This window comes from Heteronotia binoei, chromosome 13 (assembly GCF_032191835.1).
Source record: "Heteronotia binoei isolate CCM8104 ecotype False Entrance Well chromosome 13, APGP_CSIRO_Hbin_v1, whole genome shotgun sequence".
NCBI lineage: Eukaryota > Metazoa > Chordata > Lepidosauria > Squamata > Gekkonidae > Heteronotia > Heteronotia binoei.
In genome coordinates, this window is record NC_083235.1 from 15109829 (window position 1) to 15127399 (window position 17571).

Here is a 17571-nt window from a genome sequence, read left to right on the forward strand (position 1 = left end):
ACCTGGTGGAATGAGCTCCCCCTAGAGATTCAGGGAATCTGCAGGGGGAGCTTGTCAAAGTTCTGCAGGGCTTGCAAGACGGAGCTGTTCCGCCAGACTTTTAACTGGTCCAGCGGGAGTCCTTTTGAACGTCATCACTTCCGCCCACCATTTTACACTCATGGTGCTTGTATATGAACATATGAAGCTGCCTTATACTGAATCAGACGCTTGGTCTATCAAAGTCAGTATTGTCTTCTCAGACTGGCAGCGGCTCTCCAGGGTCTCAAGCTGAGGTTTTTCACACCTATTTGCCTGGACCCTTTTTTGGAGATGCCAGGGATTGAACCTGGGACCTTCTGCTTCCCAAGCAGATGCTCTGCCACTGAGCCACCGTCCCTCCACTCTGTATAGAGTGACAGTCATTGCATGTTTGCCACTTATGTCTGAAATAGTGTCTGTCTCTTCTGAATATGCTGCTCCAGTTTTATTGAACCTGTTTTATGTTGTTTTAATGTTGACGTTTGTTTTTATTGTTGTAAGCCGCCCTGAGACCGCTTGCAGGATTAATTAAAATTAAATTAAATTTGAAATTAAATTATTTGTAGCACCCTGTGTGTAACAACCCCCTTTGTCTGTGGGGTCTCAGGTCAGAGGACTCCCTCAGGCACCTGTCCTCAGGCCCATTCAGCAGAGACAAGTTGGCTCAAAGCATCAACCGTTTGTGTCAGGGGTGGCCAACGGTAGCTCTCCAGATGTTTTTTGCCTACAACTCTCATCAGCCCCAGCCAACATGGCCAATGGCTGGGGCTGATGGGAGTTGTAGGCAAAAAACATCTGGAGAGCTACCGTTGGCCACTCCTGGTTTATGTGCAAGGAGGCAACTCCAACAACCAACAACAACAGCTAACACACAAAACTGGAAACTGAAACAAAAGCTCCGCTCAATAGGACCAAATTAAATCACACAGATAGAGAGAGTGGGGGAGCAAACTGTCCCATGGATCGATTCTCCATTATACCCTGTGGGAACTGGTCTCCATAGGGTATAATGGAGTGCCTGGTGGACATTTCCCTCCCCTCCCTCTTTCTGATGACCCTGAAGCGGGGGTAGGCTTCAAACCGGGGGATCTCCTGCCCCCAACTGGGGATTCCAATGCAAAATAGGGTTTCAGTGTCTATGGAGACTGATAAGTACAACCGCTGGAATGCAGGAGCACAATGTGTTCCCAAATATTATACAAACATTTTACACACTTTTTAATCTATAAGATATACTGACAATATTTATTTGGCCATTCTTACAGACGGTTGGGTGGCATTCATGGTGGGAGGAAGAAAGAGTGGATGCTAAAAGCTCCAATGCGGAGCATAAAAGAGAAGGGACTGTCCCTCTTTTCACTTTTTTCAAGGAGAGGAAGTGAGGATTTCTCATGGGACTATGTGCTGTTATTGTGTGGATGTGAATAAAGGTCAAATATTGTTACCTTATGTCATATAGGGTTGCCAAGTCCCCTGCGGCCTCTAGCAGGGGACTTTTTCATGCGCTGTGTGCACTCGTGATGTCATCGTGCCGGCAACGTCACGCGCCAGCTGCTCTACGAGCTTCCTGGAAAACTCTATGGTTTTCCTGGACACTCTAGCAATTTGGGACGGAAACTCTATGATACTATAGAAGCCAACGGGCTGACCTCCCGAGCGGAACAACCCCCACCTGGGCCGGAAGCTCGGGGCCCTAATGTCATAGATTAAAAAGTGTGTAAATGTTTATATAATATTTGGGGACTCATTGTGCTCCTATATTTCAGTAGCTGTGTTTATCAGTCCCAACTAAGTGAGTGATCCCCAACCTTTTTGGCATCAGGGGCCGGTTTTGTGGAAGATAATTTTTCCATGGACTGGTGGGATACAATTGTACATGTTATTTCTATTACTTTGCTGTGGTAGTTAAGTGTGCAGACTTTTATCTAGGAGAACCAGATTTGATCCCCCACTCCTCCACTTACAGTGCTGGAATGACTTTGGGTCAGTCATGCCTCTCATAGGAGTTGTCCTTGAAAGGTCAGCTTCTGGGAGAGCTCTCTTAGTCCCACCTGCCTCACGGGGTGTCTGTTGTGGGAGAGGAAGGGAAAGGAGATTGTAGGCCACTCTGAGACTCTGTCCTTGAAAGGGCAGCTTCTGGAAGAGCTCTCTCAGTCCCACCTGCCTCGCAGGGTGTCTGTTGTGGGAGAGGAAGGGAAAGGAGATTGTGAGTCACTCTGAGACTCTGAAATTCTGGATGGAGGGCAGGATATATATCTAATGTCGTTGTCTTATTATTACTACATTGTAATATATAATGAAATATATATAATGAAATAATTATACAACTCACGGCCCGGTTGCTAACAGGCCATGGACCGGTACTGGTCCATGACCCAGAGGTTGGAGACCCCTGCTGTAAGTGACATAGACCCCAGACCCTAATCGTTTATCCAAATAAGCCTGGAAGCATTTTGTACAGTACAATCCTATTAACTGCACAGAGGAGACCTCTTGAATACTTCAGTTTCGCATGGTTTGTGGAAAGCCAGGAGAGGAGGTTTCCTGAACTTTTTGGACAGGCCACTTTACAAGGCGGGGACCACAAAGAAGAAAGCATTATGGCTTCGTCTCTGGGTAGGGTTGCCAATCCCCAGGTGGGGGCAGGGGATCCCTTGGTTTGGTGGCCCTCCCCCCACTTCAAGGTCATCAGAAAGTGGAGGGGGAGGGAAATGTCTGCTGGGCACACCATTATTCCCTATGGAGACCGATTTCCATAGAGTATAATGGAGAATTGATCTGTGGGTATCTGGGGGGGCTGTTATAGATGCACCAGATTTTCAGCATAGCATCCAAAACACCTCCCCAAAACACCCTCCAAGTTTCAAGAAGATTGAAGCAGGGGGTCCAATTCTATAAGCCCCAAAAGAAGGTGCCCCTATCCTTCATTATTTCCAATGGAGGGAAGGCATTTAAAAGGTGTGCGGTCCCTTTAAATGTGATGGTCAGAACTCCCTTTGGAGTTCAATGATGCTTGTCACACCATTGCTCCTGGCCCCACCCCATTGTCTCCTGGCTCCACCCCCAAAAACCCCAGATAGAACTTGGCAGCCCTACACGAGAGCAGATGCCAAGACCTGCCTACCACCTTGGATACAGTGAGTGAAATTGAGGCTCCGTGCCTGTCTTCAGGTTTAGTGCTGGACCACTTCGACCCGCTCAGCCTGGAGGAAGTCGACAGAATCCTCTCCGCTGCTCGCCCGACAACATGCGATCTGGACCCCTGCCCCTCTTGGCTGATTAAATCCTGCCAGGGGGAGCTTAGATGTCCTTTACGGGACATCATAAATAGGTCCCTCTTAGAGGGGCAATTTCCAACACCCCTAAAAGAGGCCTTGGTCCGCCCTCTCTTGAAAAAAGCTACAGCAGACCCGGCCGAATTGGCGAACTATCGACCGGTGTCTAATTTACCGTTTTTAGGTAAAATTATTGAGAGGGCCGTGGCGCAGCAGCTTCAGAGGTTTCTGGATGACGCTTCTGTCCTGGACCCATGTCAGTCAGGCTTCCGGCCGGGCCATGGGACGGAGACGGTGCTGGTCGCCTTAGTGGATGACCTCCAACGGCAACTGGATCGAGGCAGCGTTGCAGTGCTGATGCTGTTAGATCTGTCGGCTGCATTTGATACAGTCGACCATCGGCTACTGACGCGCCGCCTCGCCGACATTGGGGTTGAGGGGTCGGCCCTGCAATGGCTTTCCTCCTTTCTCCTAGGTCGGGGACAGAGGGTGGCTATTGGGGGAGAACGATCCCGGAGGCGCACACTGGATTGTGGGGTGCCTCAGGGAGCAGTTCTCTCCCCGATGTTGTTCAACATCTATATGCGCCCCCTCGCCCAGATTGCCCGGCGGTTTGGGCTGGGTTGCCATCAATATGCAGACGACACCCAGCTCTATCTGCTAATGGACGGCTGGCCCAACTCCGCACCAGGGAATCTCGACCGGGCTTTACAGGCTGTCGCGACATGGCTCAGGCTGAGCGGGCTGAAGCTGAACCCAGCGAAGACAGAGGTCCTGTGCGTGGGCCGCGGCGCCCTGGGAAGGGAAATAGCTCTCCCGGCCTTCGACGGTGCGCTATTGAAAGCAGCGCGCCAGGTAAAGAGCCTAGGTGTTTTACTGGAGCCTTCACTATCAATGGAGGCCCAGATAGCAGCCACTGCCAAGTCAGCATTCTTCCATCTGAAGCGGGCAAGGCAGTTGGCCCCTTTCCTCGAGCGCCGGGACCTCGCAACGGTGATCCACGCAACGGTCACCTCAAGACTAGACTACTGTAATGCCCTCTACTTGGGGCTACCTCTGTGCCGGACTCGGAAGCTGCAGCTAGTGCAGAACGCGGCGGCCAGGCTGTTGTTGGGACTTCCAAAACGGGAGCATATACAGCCGGGGCTACGTGAACTGCACTGGCTGCCAATTATATACCGAGTCCAGTACAAAGTGTTGGTCGTTACCTTTAAAGCCTTATATGGCCGAGGACCCACCTACCTGAGGGACCGTCTTTCCCCATACGAACCCCAGAGAGCACTGAGGTCAGCCGGGAAAAATCTGATGACCATCCCCGGGCCGAAGGAGATTAAACATCAGAGCACCAGAGTACGGGCATTCTCGAGTGCGGCTCCTACTCTGTGGAACCGACTCCCCGAGGAGGTGCGGGCCCTGCGGAACCTTGAGCAGTTCCGCAGGGCCTGCAAGACCGTCCTTTTTAAACTGGCACATCCGGACTGTTAGGAAGATCAAGAATTAAGGAGCCGCCAATGCGGTCTGAAGATTCACACCGCAGAATAATTATATCATTGAACTGGTTTTTAATGTTAGTAGTTTTATTGTTGATGTTTTATATTGTTGGATTTAAATGTTTTTATAATATCACTGTATGTTTTGTAATATGCTGTTAGCCGCCCTGAGCCCGCTAAGGTGGGGAGGGCGGGATAGAAATAAAATTTATTATTATTATTATTATTATTATTATGCCTTCCTAACCTTCTGTGGCAGGCCAGTCCATGAGGCAGGGGTTACAATGGAGATGTCACATGGATGGGCAGTTGTTGATTTTGCCCATTTGCAGGTTGGCACCCAGAGAAGGCCCTGTTCAGATGAGCAAAGCTGTCAACCTGTAGGGCAGCTAACCAACCTGCGTTGTAGGAGGAGTCAGCGTTGTATTTGAACAGCTTTATGGAATTCTATAATGTCTCATATGACCTGGTTTTTGGGGCTCTGGCCAGGAGCTCTAGATTTGCAGAAATCCCAAGGAAACAATAAGCAAGATCCAGGATGGCTTACAAGGAGATTTTAATAAGCAATGATCAAGCTTAAAGCTAAGCTCCCATCTAAGGTTCCCAGGTCTGAAGAAATATCTTGGGACTTTGGGGTGGAGCCAAGAGCAAGGGTGTGACAAGCAGGACTGAACTCTGAAGGGAGTTCTGGCCATCACATTTAAAGGGACTGCATGCCTTTTAAATGCCTTCTCTCCTTTTGGAAATAATGAATGGGGGCACCTTCTTCAGGGCCTCATAGATTTGGACCTTCTCGTCCAATATTTTTGAAACTTGGGGGGAGTTTTGAAGAGAGGCACTAGATGCTATGCTGATACCTGAAAAAACAGCCCCCTCGGAGCGCCTGATACCCACAGATCAATTCTTCATTATACCCTATGGGAATCAATCTCCATAAAATATAATGGAGTGCCCAGCAGACATTTCCCTCCCTCCCTTGCTTTCTGATGACCCTGAAGTAGGGGTAGGGTCTCCAAACTGGAGGACCACCTGCCCCCAACTGGGGATTTGCAACCCTATCCTATCTGCTGGGCCTTGAACACACACATGCGCAGTAAAACTTAGCCAGGCCTTGAGATGAGACACATACCTAAAACTAAGCATCTTAGACCCTAATTGCTGGCTACTAGTAAAAAAAAAAATCATGCTATTCCAAATCAGTTATCCCAAATCAGGCTTCCTAGATAAGAGTGGCTAACAAGTATGAGAGTGAATAATATCTTGGGAGCGACCTGACAGCTGTCCCCTCACAAAATTCAAGCACCACCCTGTCACAAAGATGGAGTTACAAAGATTGTACCCCTGGACACCAGGACTGGCAGTCCAGACAGGGCCAAGGAGAATGCCAAACATCTTTTGGGGCCCACTTTGATAGGAGTGGAGCGTGTTCTGGGTTTGGATGAGGGTGAGCAGGATTCCACCCCCCAGTCAGGAAACTCAGTGGGAGGGTTTGATAAACTTCTGCCTCTTTGCCTGAACCTACACATCACAGCAGAATGGAGAGGGGGAACATTCTGAGGAGAAAGTGAGGCTTTATATTTTTTTATATCAGTGTTGTTGCCTGCTTCCATTTTAAGAACAGCCCAGCCCAATTATTCCTGCAGAACAGAAGGACAGAGAGGAAACGGAGGCCAGAGAACGAAAAAGTGGCTGGAACTGATTGGCTTGGCTCGCTCATACAACTCCATGATCCTCTCCTTATATTTCAGATGGATACCCCTTCCCAACTCGATTCCTGGTTGCTCCACCCTAGAGCACATATTGGGTTCCGGTTCCTCCTCTGGCTCGAAAGCCAAGTATGCCTTCCAAACCCAGATTCATTGGGGTAGAACCAAACCGGAGTCCTTCCCCCTTCTCCCTGAATCTCTGTTTCATGCCCTCTTTGGGTCTGTGAGAAGACCCATTAAAGCGATTAGCGACAGGGATTAGGGGGTTTTTAACAAAATGAACAGTAGCTCGGTCAGGAACAGCTGAAGCGGTGTGTGCGCATGTTGCTAGTGTTTGTGTGTGTGTGAGGCTGCAGTCACTCGGCACAAGTATCAGCTTGTGACAGAGATCAGTCCACCTGGAGAAAATGGTCACTTTGGAAGGTGGACTCTTTGACATTATACACACTGAAGTCCCTCCCTTCCCCAAACCCTGCTTTCCTCAGGTCCACCTCCCCAGGAGAGGTGCTGGGGTTTTTGTCACCCCAGGCTGCCCCGACATCTGAGCCCCCCACCCCATGGGGGTCGGAGTGAGGCGGTGCCACCTCTTTTGTCTGCCAGTGTGCCAGAAGGGTGAAAGGGGCTGCAGGGCTGCTGTACCTCACTCCGAGGCTGTTTCCCCTTGCAGGGGAGGCAGCCGGGAGTGAGGCTACATGGCCTCCTTCGTCTGCCAGGGTGCGGGGCGAGCGAAAGGGGCCATGGGGCTGCTGTTCCTCATTTTGAGAAAGCCAGGCTCGGAGGAGAGCACATACTGGCCTGCAGTCCCATCGCTTTCAGAGCGGCGGATCGGTGGGAGAGGGCACCTGAAGGTGCCCTGTGGTGAAGTGACACCCGAGGCAGCCACCTACCTTGCCTACTCCCACCTGCCAGCCATGCACCTCCCAAATCTCCAGGTATTTCCCAACCTGAAGCTGGCAACTCCTAAAGGCAAGTGGGTTTAGCTGGATTTGCATGACAGAATGGGTATGAGACCAATGGGCTTACGTGTCTGTGACTTGAGCTCCCTTTAGGGTTCCCTTGAGCTGCCGAATCAGAATGCATCTCCTGAAATTGCAGAGACTGACTGAGTTCCCAAACCCTGGAAGCTTTTCCAGGAGCCAACTTAGGGCTGTCAACCTCCAGGTGGGGCCTGGAGATCTCCCGGAATTGCAGCTGATGGAATCTAAGTAGGGTTACCACCTCTGGGTTGGGAAATGCCTGGAGATTTTGGGAGTAGAACCTGGGATATGAGGGGTATAAGGTTGCCAACCTCCAAGTGGGGCCTGGAGATCTCCCAGAGATCAGCACCCCTAATGAAAACAGCTGCCTTGAAGAATGGAGTCTTAAGTATGGTTACCACCTCTGGATTGGGAAAAGCCTGGAAATTTTGGGAATGGAGTCTGTGATACGTGGGAGGGGGGGGAACCACAGTGAAGTGTAATGCTATAGAGTATCATCTTCCAAAGCCTGGGGGCTTGCTAATCACTACTGCCTCTCCTCGGGACCTGTTGTAGGAAGTCTGGGACAGTCTGTCTCCTCCCTGCCCCCCCCCCCCCAAACAATGCTGCCCTGAAGCAAACGGTGAAGCAAACAGTAGACTGAGAAACAAGTTCATGAGACAAACAGCAGCGGTTACTTCTCTTCAACTGACACAAAAGGAATGTTCATTCACAGCAGAGAGGGGCCCCTTCAACAGCAGCAGATAAATAGACTGACACTATACAATGTATATCAAGCCCCCTTTCCACCTGCAAATACTCTTCACGCTTTCTATTCAAATTCAGCCAAAGTGGGCTCATAGGATAGAATAGACTCTATTCTGTCCTATGGGTCCATAGGACACAATGGACTCCATTCTATCCTATCAGCCCATAGGACAGAATGAACTCCATTCTGACCTATGGGCCCATTGCACAGATTGGAGTCTGTAGTACCCTATAGCTGTTGCATGGTGCCTTGACACTGTGACCTTTCACAAGGTGGTATCCCCAGAGTGGTTCCTTACAACAAGTGGCGCCCAACGTGGGGCCCTCGGCTCCGATAGCAGGGAAGCTTCGGCAGCCGCTCAGCTCTACTTACTGACCGCCTAGAAGGACAGGCCCCAGAAGTGCACTCGTCGTCGTTTCCAATGACCCCTTTCATTTGGTAAGTAATGGGTTCCAATTTATCACAGGCTGAGCAGAAACATGTAGAGGAACTGAGATTCTTAGTAAAGAAGACCAGCGGGTCTGTGTCTTCCTCTCAATTACAGAGTTTCCTTAAAGAGATTAGACAACGATGTCCATGGTATCCCCAGAGTGGTTCCTTACAACAGGAGTCCATTCTATAATATGAGCCCACTGGACAGAATGGACTCAGTTGTATCCTATGGGCCCATAAGATGGAATGGACTCTATTCTGTCCAATGGGCTCATAGGATACAATGCAGTCCATTCTGTCATATGGGCTGATAGCATAGAATGGAGTCCACTCTGTCCTATGGTCCCTTGAGATGGAATGGACTCCCTTTTGCTTTCCCACTGCCTGCAAGCAGGAGGGAGCGAAAAGGAGGCTTGCAATGTGTCCCTGCCTCTTACACCCACCAGTGGAGTGGGGCTGCCTGTCAGCTGCTTACTTTAAGAGGTGGGGAGCCTACAAGTGGAATGGGGTGAATGCCTTCCTGTCATTTTTCTGACTCCCTGTCTTCTTCTTTCCTCTCATTTTCCTTTCACTCCTTTCTCCCCAACTTTTCCATAACTCTCCCTTCCTTCCTTCCTCTCATTCTTTTTCTGTCTCTCCCTGTCTTTTTCTTTCATTCTAACTTCCTTCTTCTCATTTTTCTTTCTCACTCCTTTCTTCCCGTTTTTTAAAATCTTCCTTCTGTTCTTTCTCCAATTCTTTCTTTGTATGTCTGTCTTTTTATTTCATTCTGTCTACCTTCCTTCCTTTCATTTTTCTTTCTCACACTCCTTTCACCCCATCTTTTCCCTACCATTCTTTCTCTAATTTTTTCTCTGTTTCTCTTTCTCTTTCTTTCATTCTCTTTGTCTACCTTCCTTCCACCTACACATTCATCACTTCCCCCAATATTTTTCTAGGTCCCATTGTATTTCTTTCTACAATGGGCTTTACTGCTAGTATAATATAATATTGCTTTGGCTGTACCACTTCTTTTAATGTGTCATTGTACGTCAAGTAATCGAACACCGGAAGCCACTATTCCACAAATCTGGAGTTATAATGAATAGTTTCTAACAGTGAAACTTGATCTGCTCTCCTCTCCATTATGCGATAATCCCACAGTTTACAGTGGCATTGCGTGATGGTTGGTGGATGAATAGTTTTCCAGTTGGATGCTAATACAGATTTTGCAGCAGACAGTAAAGCACCAATTAGATTCCTGTTTGGGGAGCATTAGAGTCATTCCAAAGATTCAATAATATGGTCTCTGGGAGCATGCAAATCTCATCACCTGTTATTTCTTTTATATGTTCCACTATCTCGATCCAGAATTTTCTAATAAGCTTACAACCCCACTAAAAATGGATAAAAGCACCCTTTTCTCCACACTGGTTTGGTATTTCGTGGCATGGCACATTTCATCATAAAAGGTCCCAGGTCCAGTCTCTGGTATGTGACACCCAACCTCAGGGTGGGGTCTGCAGTTCTCCTGTAATTACAACATGGCTGCCAGCGATAGGTTGAGAAAATCTTAGTGGTTTGGGGGTAGAGCCTGGGGAGGGAAGGGTGTGGAGAACAGAGGGACCTCAGCTTGGCCCTCCCTCCGAGGGTGCCATTTTCTTTGGGGGAACCAAAGATCATCCAGAGATCTGTTGCAATTCTAGGGGATCTCTAGCCCCGCCCCCCTTCCAGAGGCTAGCAACACTACGTTTCTCCTTGGTCCTCACTATATTTTTAAAGCAGGGTTTCCCCACTTATCATAGCATATTCCCATCCACAGACACCCGCTTGAACCCCGTCCGTCTTCCTATTTCAGTTCCTACTGTGTTCGCTTTTGAGTAATACTACATTTTATTAATTGGAGGAAGTGGTATGTCAAACGTGGGTCTCTGTCCCTGAGCAAGGATATTGTTATTCCTGGTAAGCTCTTCTAGGTGATAAAGGGAATGGCTGTATTTCATAACTTTTGCTAATCTTCCCTTCAGCAGCCAGAATGGTTCTGGTCAAGCAGCCTGAGGTGGAGTTTTGCGGGGTAGATACTGGCAGGGCTGGATTAACAATTAGGCCAAGTAAGCACTGGCCTATGGGCCCCAGCGCCTTTAGGAGCCCTGGGATGGCTTTCCCCCCCTTGGTTTCCCCCCTGCTTGCAGCCCTCCCAGCCTGCACACACAGCCAGCAAGTGAGCCACTCTTTGTCCGACTTACCTGGAGTGGCCGCTGCTGGCATCATCGCCAAGTTTGCCTCTCTCCCTGCCTCTCCCCTGCAGCTTTGTCAAAGGGGCTAAAAGTGGGCGGGTGCTCTGACTTTGACATAATTTGCGAGGGGACTCCTGAGATTTTGACTGCCTAGGGACCTCCACAGGGTTTAATCTGGCACTGGCCAAAGGCGGCGTTTGGGGAGAGGAGGGACTTCAATGGGCTATAACGCCATAGAAGTCCACCTCCCAAAGAGGGCATTTTCTCCGGACAACTGATCTCTGTCGCCTGAAGGTCAGTTGTAATAGTGGGAAATCTCCAGCCACCACTCAGAGACTGGCAACCCTGGGAGAATGGGAGGTGTGTGCCTAAGTGAAAAGGAAGATAGAACAGAAACCTACCATAGGGTTGCCAGCCTCCAGGTGGGGCCTAGAGATGTCCTGTTTTTACAACTGCTCTCCAGCTGGCAATCAGCTCCCCTGGAGAAAATGGCTGCTTGGAAGGGCGGGCTCTATGGCATTGTACCATGCTGAGGCCCCTCCCCTCCCCAAACCCCACCCTCTCCCAGCTCCACCCCCAAAGTCCCCAGGTATTTTCCAACCCAGACCTGGCAACCCTAAGTCGGCATCTTAAAGAGTAACATTTATCTCAGTGAGAGCTTTTGTGGGGTCACAGCCTGCTTCTTGAAAAGGAAGCGCAGTTCTTAGGGGCTGAAAAAGATAGAGGGAGCCGGCAGAGCATGAGTACATGGGACTTAGCATGGGGTGGGGATTCTCTCTCTGTCTCTCTGATGGAAGGAGCTTTGACTCTTGAAATTTATACCCCCAAAAACCACTGTACTCAAATCTAGCTCTTACTGCAGACCAACATGGCTTCCCTCTGAAAAAAAACTTCTCTTTGTCTCTGTCTCTGACTGTGTCCGTCTCTGTCTCTCTCTTTCTCTCTCTCTTAGGGTTGCCAAGTCCAATTCAAGAAATATCTGGGGACTTTGGGGGTGGAGCCAGGAGCAAGGGTGTGACAAGCATAACTGAACTCCAAAGGGAGTGCTGGCCATCACATTTAAAGGGACCACCCACCTTTTAAATGCCTTCCCTCCATTGGAAATAATAGATAGGGGCACTTTCTTTAGGGGCTCATAGAATTAGACCCCTGGTCCAATCTTTTTGAAACTTGGAGGGTACTTTGGGGAGAGGCTCTGGATGCTATGCTGAAAATTTGATGCCTCTAATTAAAAAAAAACAGCCCCTCCAGAGCCCCAATTTTCCATTAATACCCTATGGGAATTTTCCATTATACCCTATGGGAATTGGTCTGCATAGGGAATAATGGTGTGTCCAGCAGACATTTCCCTCCCTCGCCCCCATAACCCTGAATTGGGGGGAGGGCCTCCAAACAGGGGATCCCCTGCCCCCACCTGAGGATTGGCAACCCTACTCACTCTCTGTCACTGTCTGTTTGTCTGTCTGTCTGTCTGTCTCTGTCTCTCTCCCCACCAGTGCTCTGCTGCTACATTCCTTGATAAAACAAGTACCACAAAAGCACCATAAACCTCAAGTGCTCTCTCCTGCCAGACAAGTGCTAGCTGTGCTTCTCCCCACTCAGAGAACTGGGTCACACTTAACAATATCAAGCGGCAAAGAGAAGAAAGCAGGATTCTCGTCAACATTGTGGTTTTCACAGCAGGGAGACTGGGTGAAGGCAGGTATGTGTGTGGAATGGGCTTGGTGTGTGCACGAGACAAGGAGCGAGATTAGGAGCCTGTCAACAACAGGGGGGCGGGTTTAGATGCAATCCCATGCAGTGTTTCCCCTGTGTAAACCCAGTGAAATCAAAGAGATTAGACTGGAGAAATTCAATATAGGATTTCACTGAAAGTGCCCCTCAAGGGATCTGGCTGAACCAGCTTTCTATCAGGCAGGAATGCCACCCACCATGTGGCATCCTTCAGGAATTACATCAGATCTCCAGGTACTTTAGACACCGATTTCCCTGGAGGAAAGGGCTACTTTGGCAGGGGTGTGCAGACTGTAATGGCATTATATACTGCTGAGGTCCCTCCCCTCACCAAATTCTGCCCTTCCCGGGATCTGTCCCCAAATCTCCAGGAATTTCCCAACCTGGAGTTGGCAATTCTACTGCCAGGGCCTACTTATCATTGAGCTGTGGTGCTGGAGAAGAATCTTGGGAGTCCCTTGGACTGCAAGAAGATCCAATCAGTCAGTCCTAAGGGAAATCAACCGAGACTGTTCACTGGAAGGTCAGATGCTGAAGCTGAAGCTCAAATACTTTGGCCACCCAATGAGAAGGGAGCACTCCCTGGAGAAGATCCTGATGCTGGGAAAGACAGAAGGCAAAAGAAGAAGGGGACGGCAAAAGAGGAGATGGCTGGACAGTGTTACTGATGTAACTAACATGAATTTGAGCAGACTTTGGAGGATGGTGGAAGACAGGAGGGCCTGGCGTGACTTTGTCCATGGGATCACAAAGTTGGACTCAACTGTGCGACTGAAGAAGAAGAATTGCAGATGTATACCCCGCCCTTCTCCCTGAATCAGAGACTCAGAGTGGCTTACAATCTCCTTTATCTCCTTCCCCCACAACAGACACCCTGTGAGGTGGGTGGGGCTGAGAGAGCTCTGACAAGAAGCTACCCTTTCAAGGACAACCTCTGCGAGAGCTATGGCTGACACAAGAGCATTCCAGCAGGTGCAAGTGGAGGAGTCAAACCCAAGTAAGGGAATCGAACCCGGTTCTCCCAGATAAGAATTTGCACACTTAATCACTACACCAAACTGGCTCTCATTTGTTGAACAACAACAAATAGGGTATACAGTAGTTAGGGCTGCCAAGCTACAGTCGGGGGTGGGGAATCCCCTGCCCAGAAGGGCCCCTTTTTTGAGCAGGAATGCAGTGCTGGCTGGCTTGGCACCAGGGGGTGTGGCCTAATATGCAGATGAGCTGCTGGACTTTTTCTACAAAAAAAGCACTATGTGAAACAATGATGAAGTCAGAACAGCTGACTTCAGAGAGCCAGTTTGGTGTAGTGGTTAAGCATGCGGACTCTTATCTGGGAAAACCGGGTTTGATTCCCCACTCCGCCACTTGAAGCTGCTGGAATGGCCTTGGGTCAGCCATAGCTCTGACAGAGGTTGTCCTTGAAAGGGCAGCTTCTGGGAGAGCTCTCTCAGCCCCACTCATCTCACAGGGTGTCTGTTGTGGGAGGAGAAGATATAGGAGGTAGTGACTGCTCTGAGACTCTGATTCAGAGAGAAGGGCAGGGTAAAAATCTGCAATTCTTCTTCTTCCTTTTTCTTCTTCTTTTGCTTCTGAAAGCCAGTTTGGTGCAGTGGCTAAGTGCATAGAGAGCCAGTTTGGTGTAGTGGTTAAGTGCGTGGATTCTTATCTGGGAGAACTGGGTTTGATTCCTCACTCCTCCACTTGCAGCTTCTGGAATGGCCTTGGGTCAGCCATAGCTCTTGTAGGAGTTGTCCTTGAAAGGGCAGCTGCTGTGAAAGCCCTCTCAGCCCCACCTACCTCATGGGGTATCTGTTGTAGGGGTGGGGGAGGTAAAGGAGATTGTGACCGCTCTGAGACTCTGATTCAGAGAGAAGGGCAGGGTATAAATCTGCAATTCTTCTTCTTCTTCTTCTTCCTTTTTCTTCTTCTTCTTCTTTTGCTTCTGAGAGCCAGTTTGGTGTGGTGGTTAAATGTGCGGACTCTTATCTGGGAAAACCGGGTTTGATTTCCTACTCCTCCACTTGCAGCTGCTGGAATGGCCTTGGGTCAGCCATAGCTCTCGCAAGAGTTGTCCTTGAAAGGGCAGCTGCTGTGAGAGCCCTTTCAGCCCAACCCACCTCACAGGGTGTCTGTTGTGGGGGAAGAAGATAAAGGAGACTGTAAGCTGCTCTGAGTCTCTGATTCCGAGAGAAGGGCGGGGTATAAATCTGCAGTCTTCTTCTCTCAACCCCACCCACCTCACAGGTTGTCTGTTGTGGGGGAAGAAGATAAAGGAGACTGTAAGCCGCTCTGAGTCTCTGATTCAGAGAGAAGGGCGGGGTATAAATCTGCAGTCTTCTTCTCTCAACCCCACCCACCTCACAGGGTGTCTGTTGTGGGGGAAGAAGATATAGGAGATTGTAAGCCGCTCTGAGTCTCTGATTCAGAGAGAAGGGCGGGGTATAAATCTGCAATTCCTCTTCTTCAGATGAGTTCCTGCTGGGCTTTTTCTACCCCAAAAGCCCTGCTGACAGCCCTACACCCAGCCAACCCCTTCTGTCCCTCCTTCCCTGGAAATGATTCTCGAAAGATCTTTCGCTCTACTCACCGCAAAGAGGCGAAGGACGTTGGCCACCATGATGGAGACGGAGCTGGCCGAGGCCCCGATGACAGCCACCACCCGCTCAGGCCTGGAGATGATGGGCGGCTCACCGTTGGAGCAGCGCACGTCGGAGGTGTCCTTCTGGATGAGGGCCTGGACAAAGGTCAGCGACTGCTCCAAGGCATAGGTGTCCCGAGAGCAGGTGTCCAAGATGCGGGCCCCCAAGGTCATGTTGGGAAGGAGGTAGGGGTCACTGTTGATCTGGTCCAGAGCGTAGAGCATGGCCTCCATCCGATGGATCCCCTTCTCCTTCTTCACTTCCCCGCACGGCAGTCCGGCCGGGCCGCGGGCGTGGACGGGGAAGAGCCCGCCTAGCGTGATGTCACCCTCGATCCTGATGGAGTGGGGTTGTGTTGCTTGTTGGCCACAAACCCAACCTGGGCTTGGGCCCAAAGCCCACAGTGACCATATCCAGAGCAGTGGCAGCTGGGCTGAGTCCATGGTGCGTCTTGCTGGAATCCCACAATGCTTACAACCTGGGAATCAGAAGAAAACAGGCTTACGTACCATGGGATAGGGTCAACCAGGGTTGCCAGCCTCCAGGTGGGGCCTGGGTAGGGTTGCCAATCCCCAGGTGGGGGAAGGGGATCCCCTGTCTTGAGGTGCTCCCCCTGCTTCAGGGTCAACAGAAAGTGGGCAGGGAGGGAAATGTCTGCTGGGCACTCCATTATTTCCTATGGAGACTAATTCCCATAAGGTTTAGTGGAGAATCGATCCGCAGGTATGTGGGGCTTAGGGGGGCCTCTGTTTTTTAAATTTGCAGCATAGTATCCAGTGCCTCTCCCCAAAACACTATCCAAGTATCAAAAAGATTGGACCAGGGGGTCCAATTCTATGAGCTCCAAAAGAAGATGCCCCTATCCTTCATTATTTCTGATAGAGGGAAGGCATTTAAAAGGTGTGCGGTCCCTTTAAATGTGATGGCCAGAGCTCCCTTCGGAGTTCAGTTATGCTTGTCACAACCTTGCTCCTGGCTCCACCCCCAAAGTCTCTTGGCTCCACCCCCAAAGTCCCCAGATAGTTCTTGAATTGGACCTGGCAACCCTAGACCTCGGGATTCTCCCAGAATTACAACGCATCTCTAGGAAGCTAGATCAAGATAGGTTGCCAAGTCAGCACCCTAGACAGGAACTTTTCTTGGAGCTTGGGCTGACAGGGGGCAGTTTAGCACCGTGGAGTTTACTTCTGAGGAAACCTGCTGAATGGATTAGGCTGTGCAACGGAAACACGAGAAGCGGCTCTTGTTTTGTTTTGACTGAGCAGCTGATGTTTTTCCAGGTCCGGGCTAACCCTTTATAGATGCTAATGACCCGTCCTGGCCAGAGATGATGACATGGTCACTTCACACCTTCAGCTAGTTAATTACCGTCCAGCCCAACAGCACTTTAGAAATGCTAAGGACCTCCCTGACTATTGCCAGTTTTCACACCTTCCCCTATTACAGGGGTGGCCAAACTTGCTTAACGTAAGAGCCACATAGAATAAACGTCAGATGTTTGAGAGCCGCAAGACATGAACATCAGATGTTTGAGAGAAGGAAGGAAGGAAGGAAAATGAGGGGAGATGGGACCAGAGGTAGAAAGAAAGTAATTTTAAGTGCATTCTCCAAGCTGCTGACTGGGATGGCCTGGAGAAGTGATTTAAAGAGAGAAATGCTTTCTCCAAGTTGGTCAATGGAGTGGGGTGGGGGCTTCGAGAGCCACACAACATGTGTGAAAGAGCCACAGGTGGCTCCCGAGCTGCAGTTCGGCCACCCCTGACCTATAAGCTTTCAGCTAGCAGGGAAATGAAAACAGCTTTTACCTACCAAAGGGTTCCCCACCCCACCCCCTCAGTCTCTCTGTCTCTCCTTCCAGAGCAAACATGAGCACAATCAGTTTTCTGGGTGGGCTGGGCAAATTGAATAAGAGGGGTTGCCTGGTCAGAGCCCTCTCCTAGCTAAGGGCCTGGTTGCCATGTTGGTCTTTCTGTAGCAGTGGAAAAGAGTGCCTTAAATTCTTACAAGATTTGTGGCAGAGGAGGAGCTTTCGTGTGTTTTCTGAAGAAGTGAGCAGTGACTTGCAAAAGCTCCACCTTTGCAACAACTTTTGTTAGTTTTTAAGGTGATGCAGGGCTCTTGCTCTTTTCTTTTGCAGCAGATCTCCAGATATCTATTCTCCTGGAGGAAATGGCAGCTTCATAGGGCAGGCCCATAGAATCTAGGGACAATGGAAGTCCTAGAGGGACAACACATCCTCGCAGAGTTTCCTCCCATAGAATCTAGGAGCAATGGAACTCCTAGAGTGACATCACATCTCTGCTGAGTTCCCTCCCATAGAATCTAGGAGC

General features: G+C 49.8%; 1 protein-coding gene across 2 annotated transcripts in view; it reads right to left on the reverse strand.

Moving 5' to 3' along the window:
* LOC132581202 (metabotropic glutamate receptor 6-like) overlaps positions 1-15714 on the reverse strand; it is a 42698-nt gene extending 26984 nt beyond the window's left edge. For both annotated transcript variants that reach the window (XM_060252346.1, XM_060252347.1), the window contains exon 1: positions 15190-15714. In XM_060252346.1, the coding sequence (XP_060108329.1) occupies positions 15190-15684 (495 nt within the window). In that variant the 5' untranslated portion in view covers positions 15685-15714. The remainder of the gene's footprint in view (positions 1-15189) is intronic.
* Between the last annotated feature and the right edge of the window lie 1857 nt (positions 15715-17571).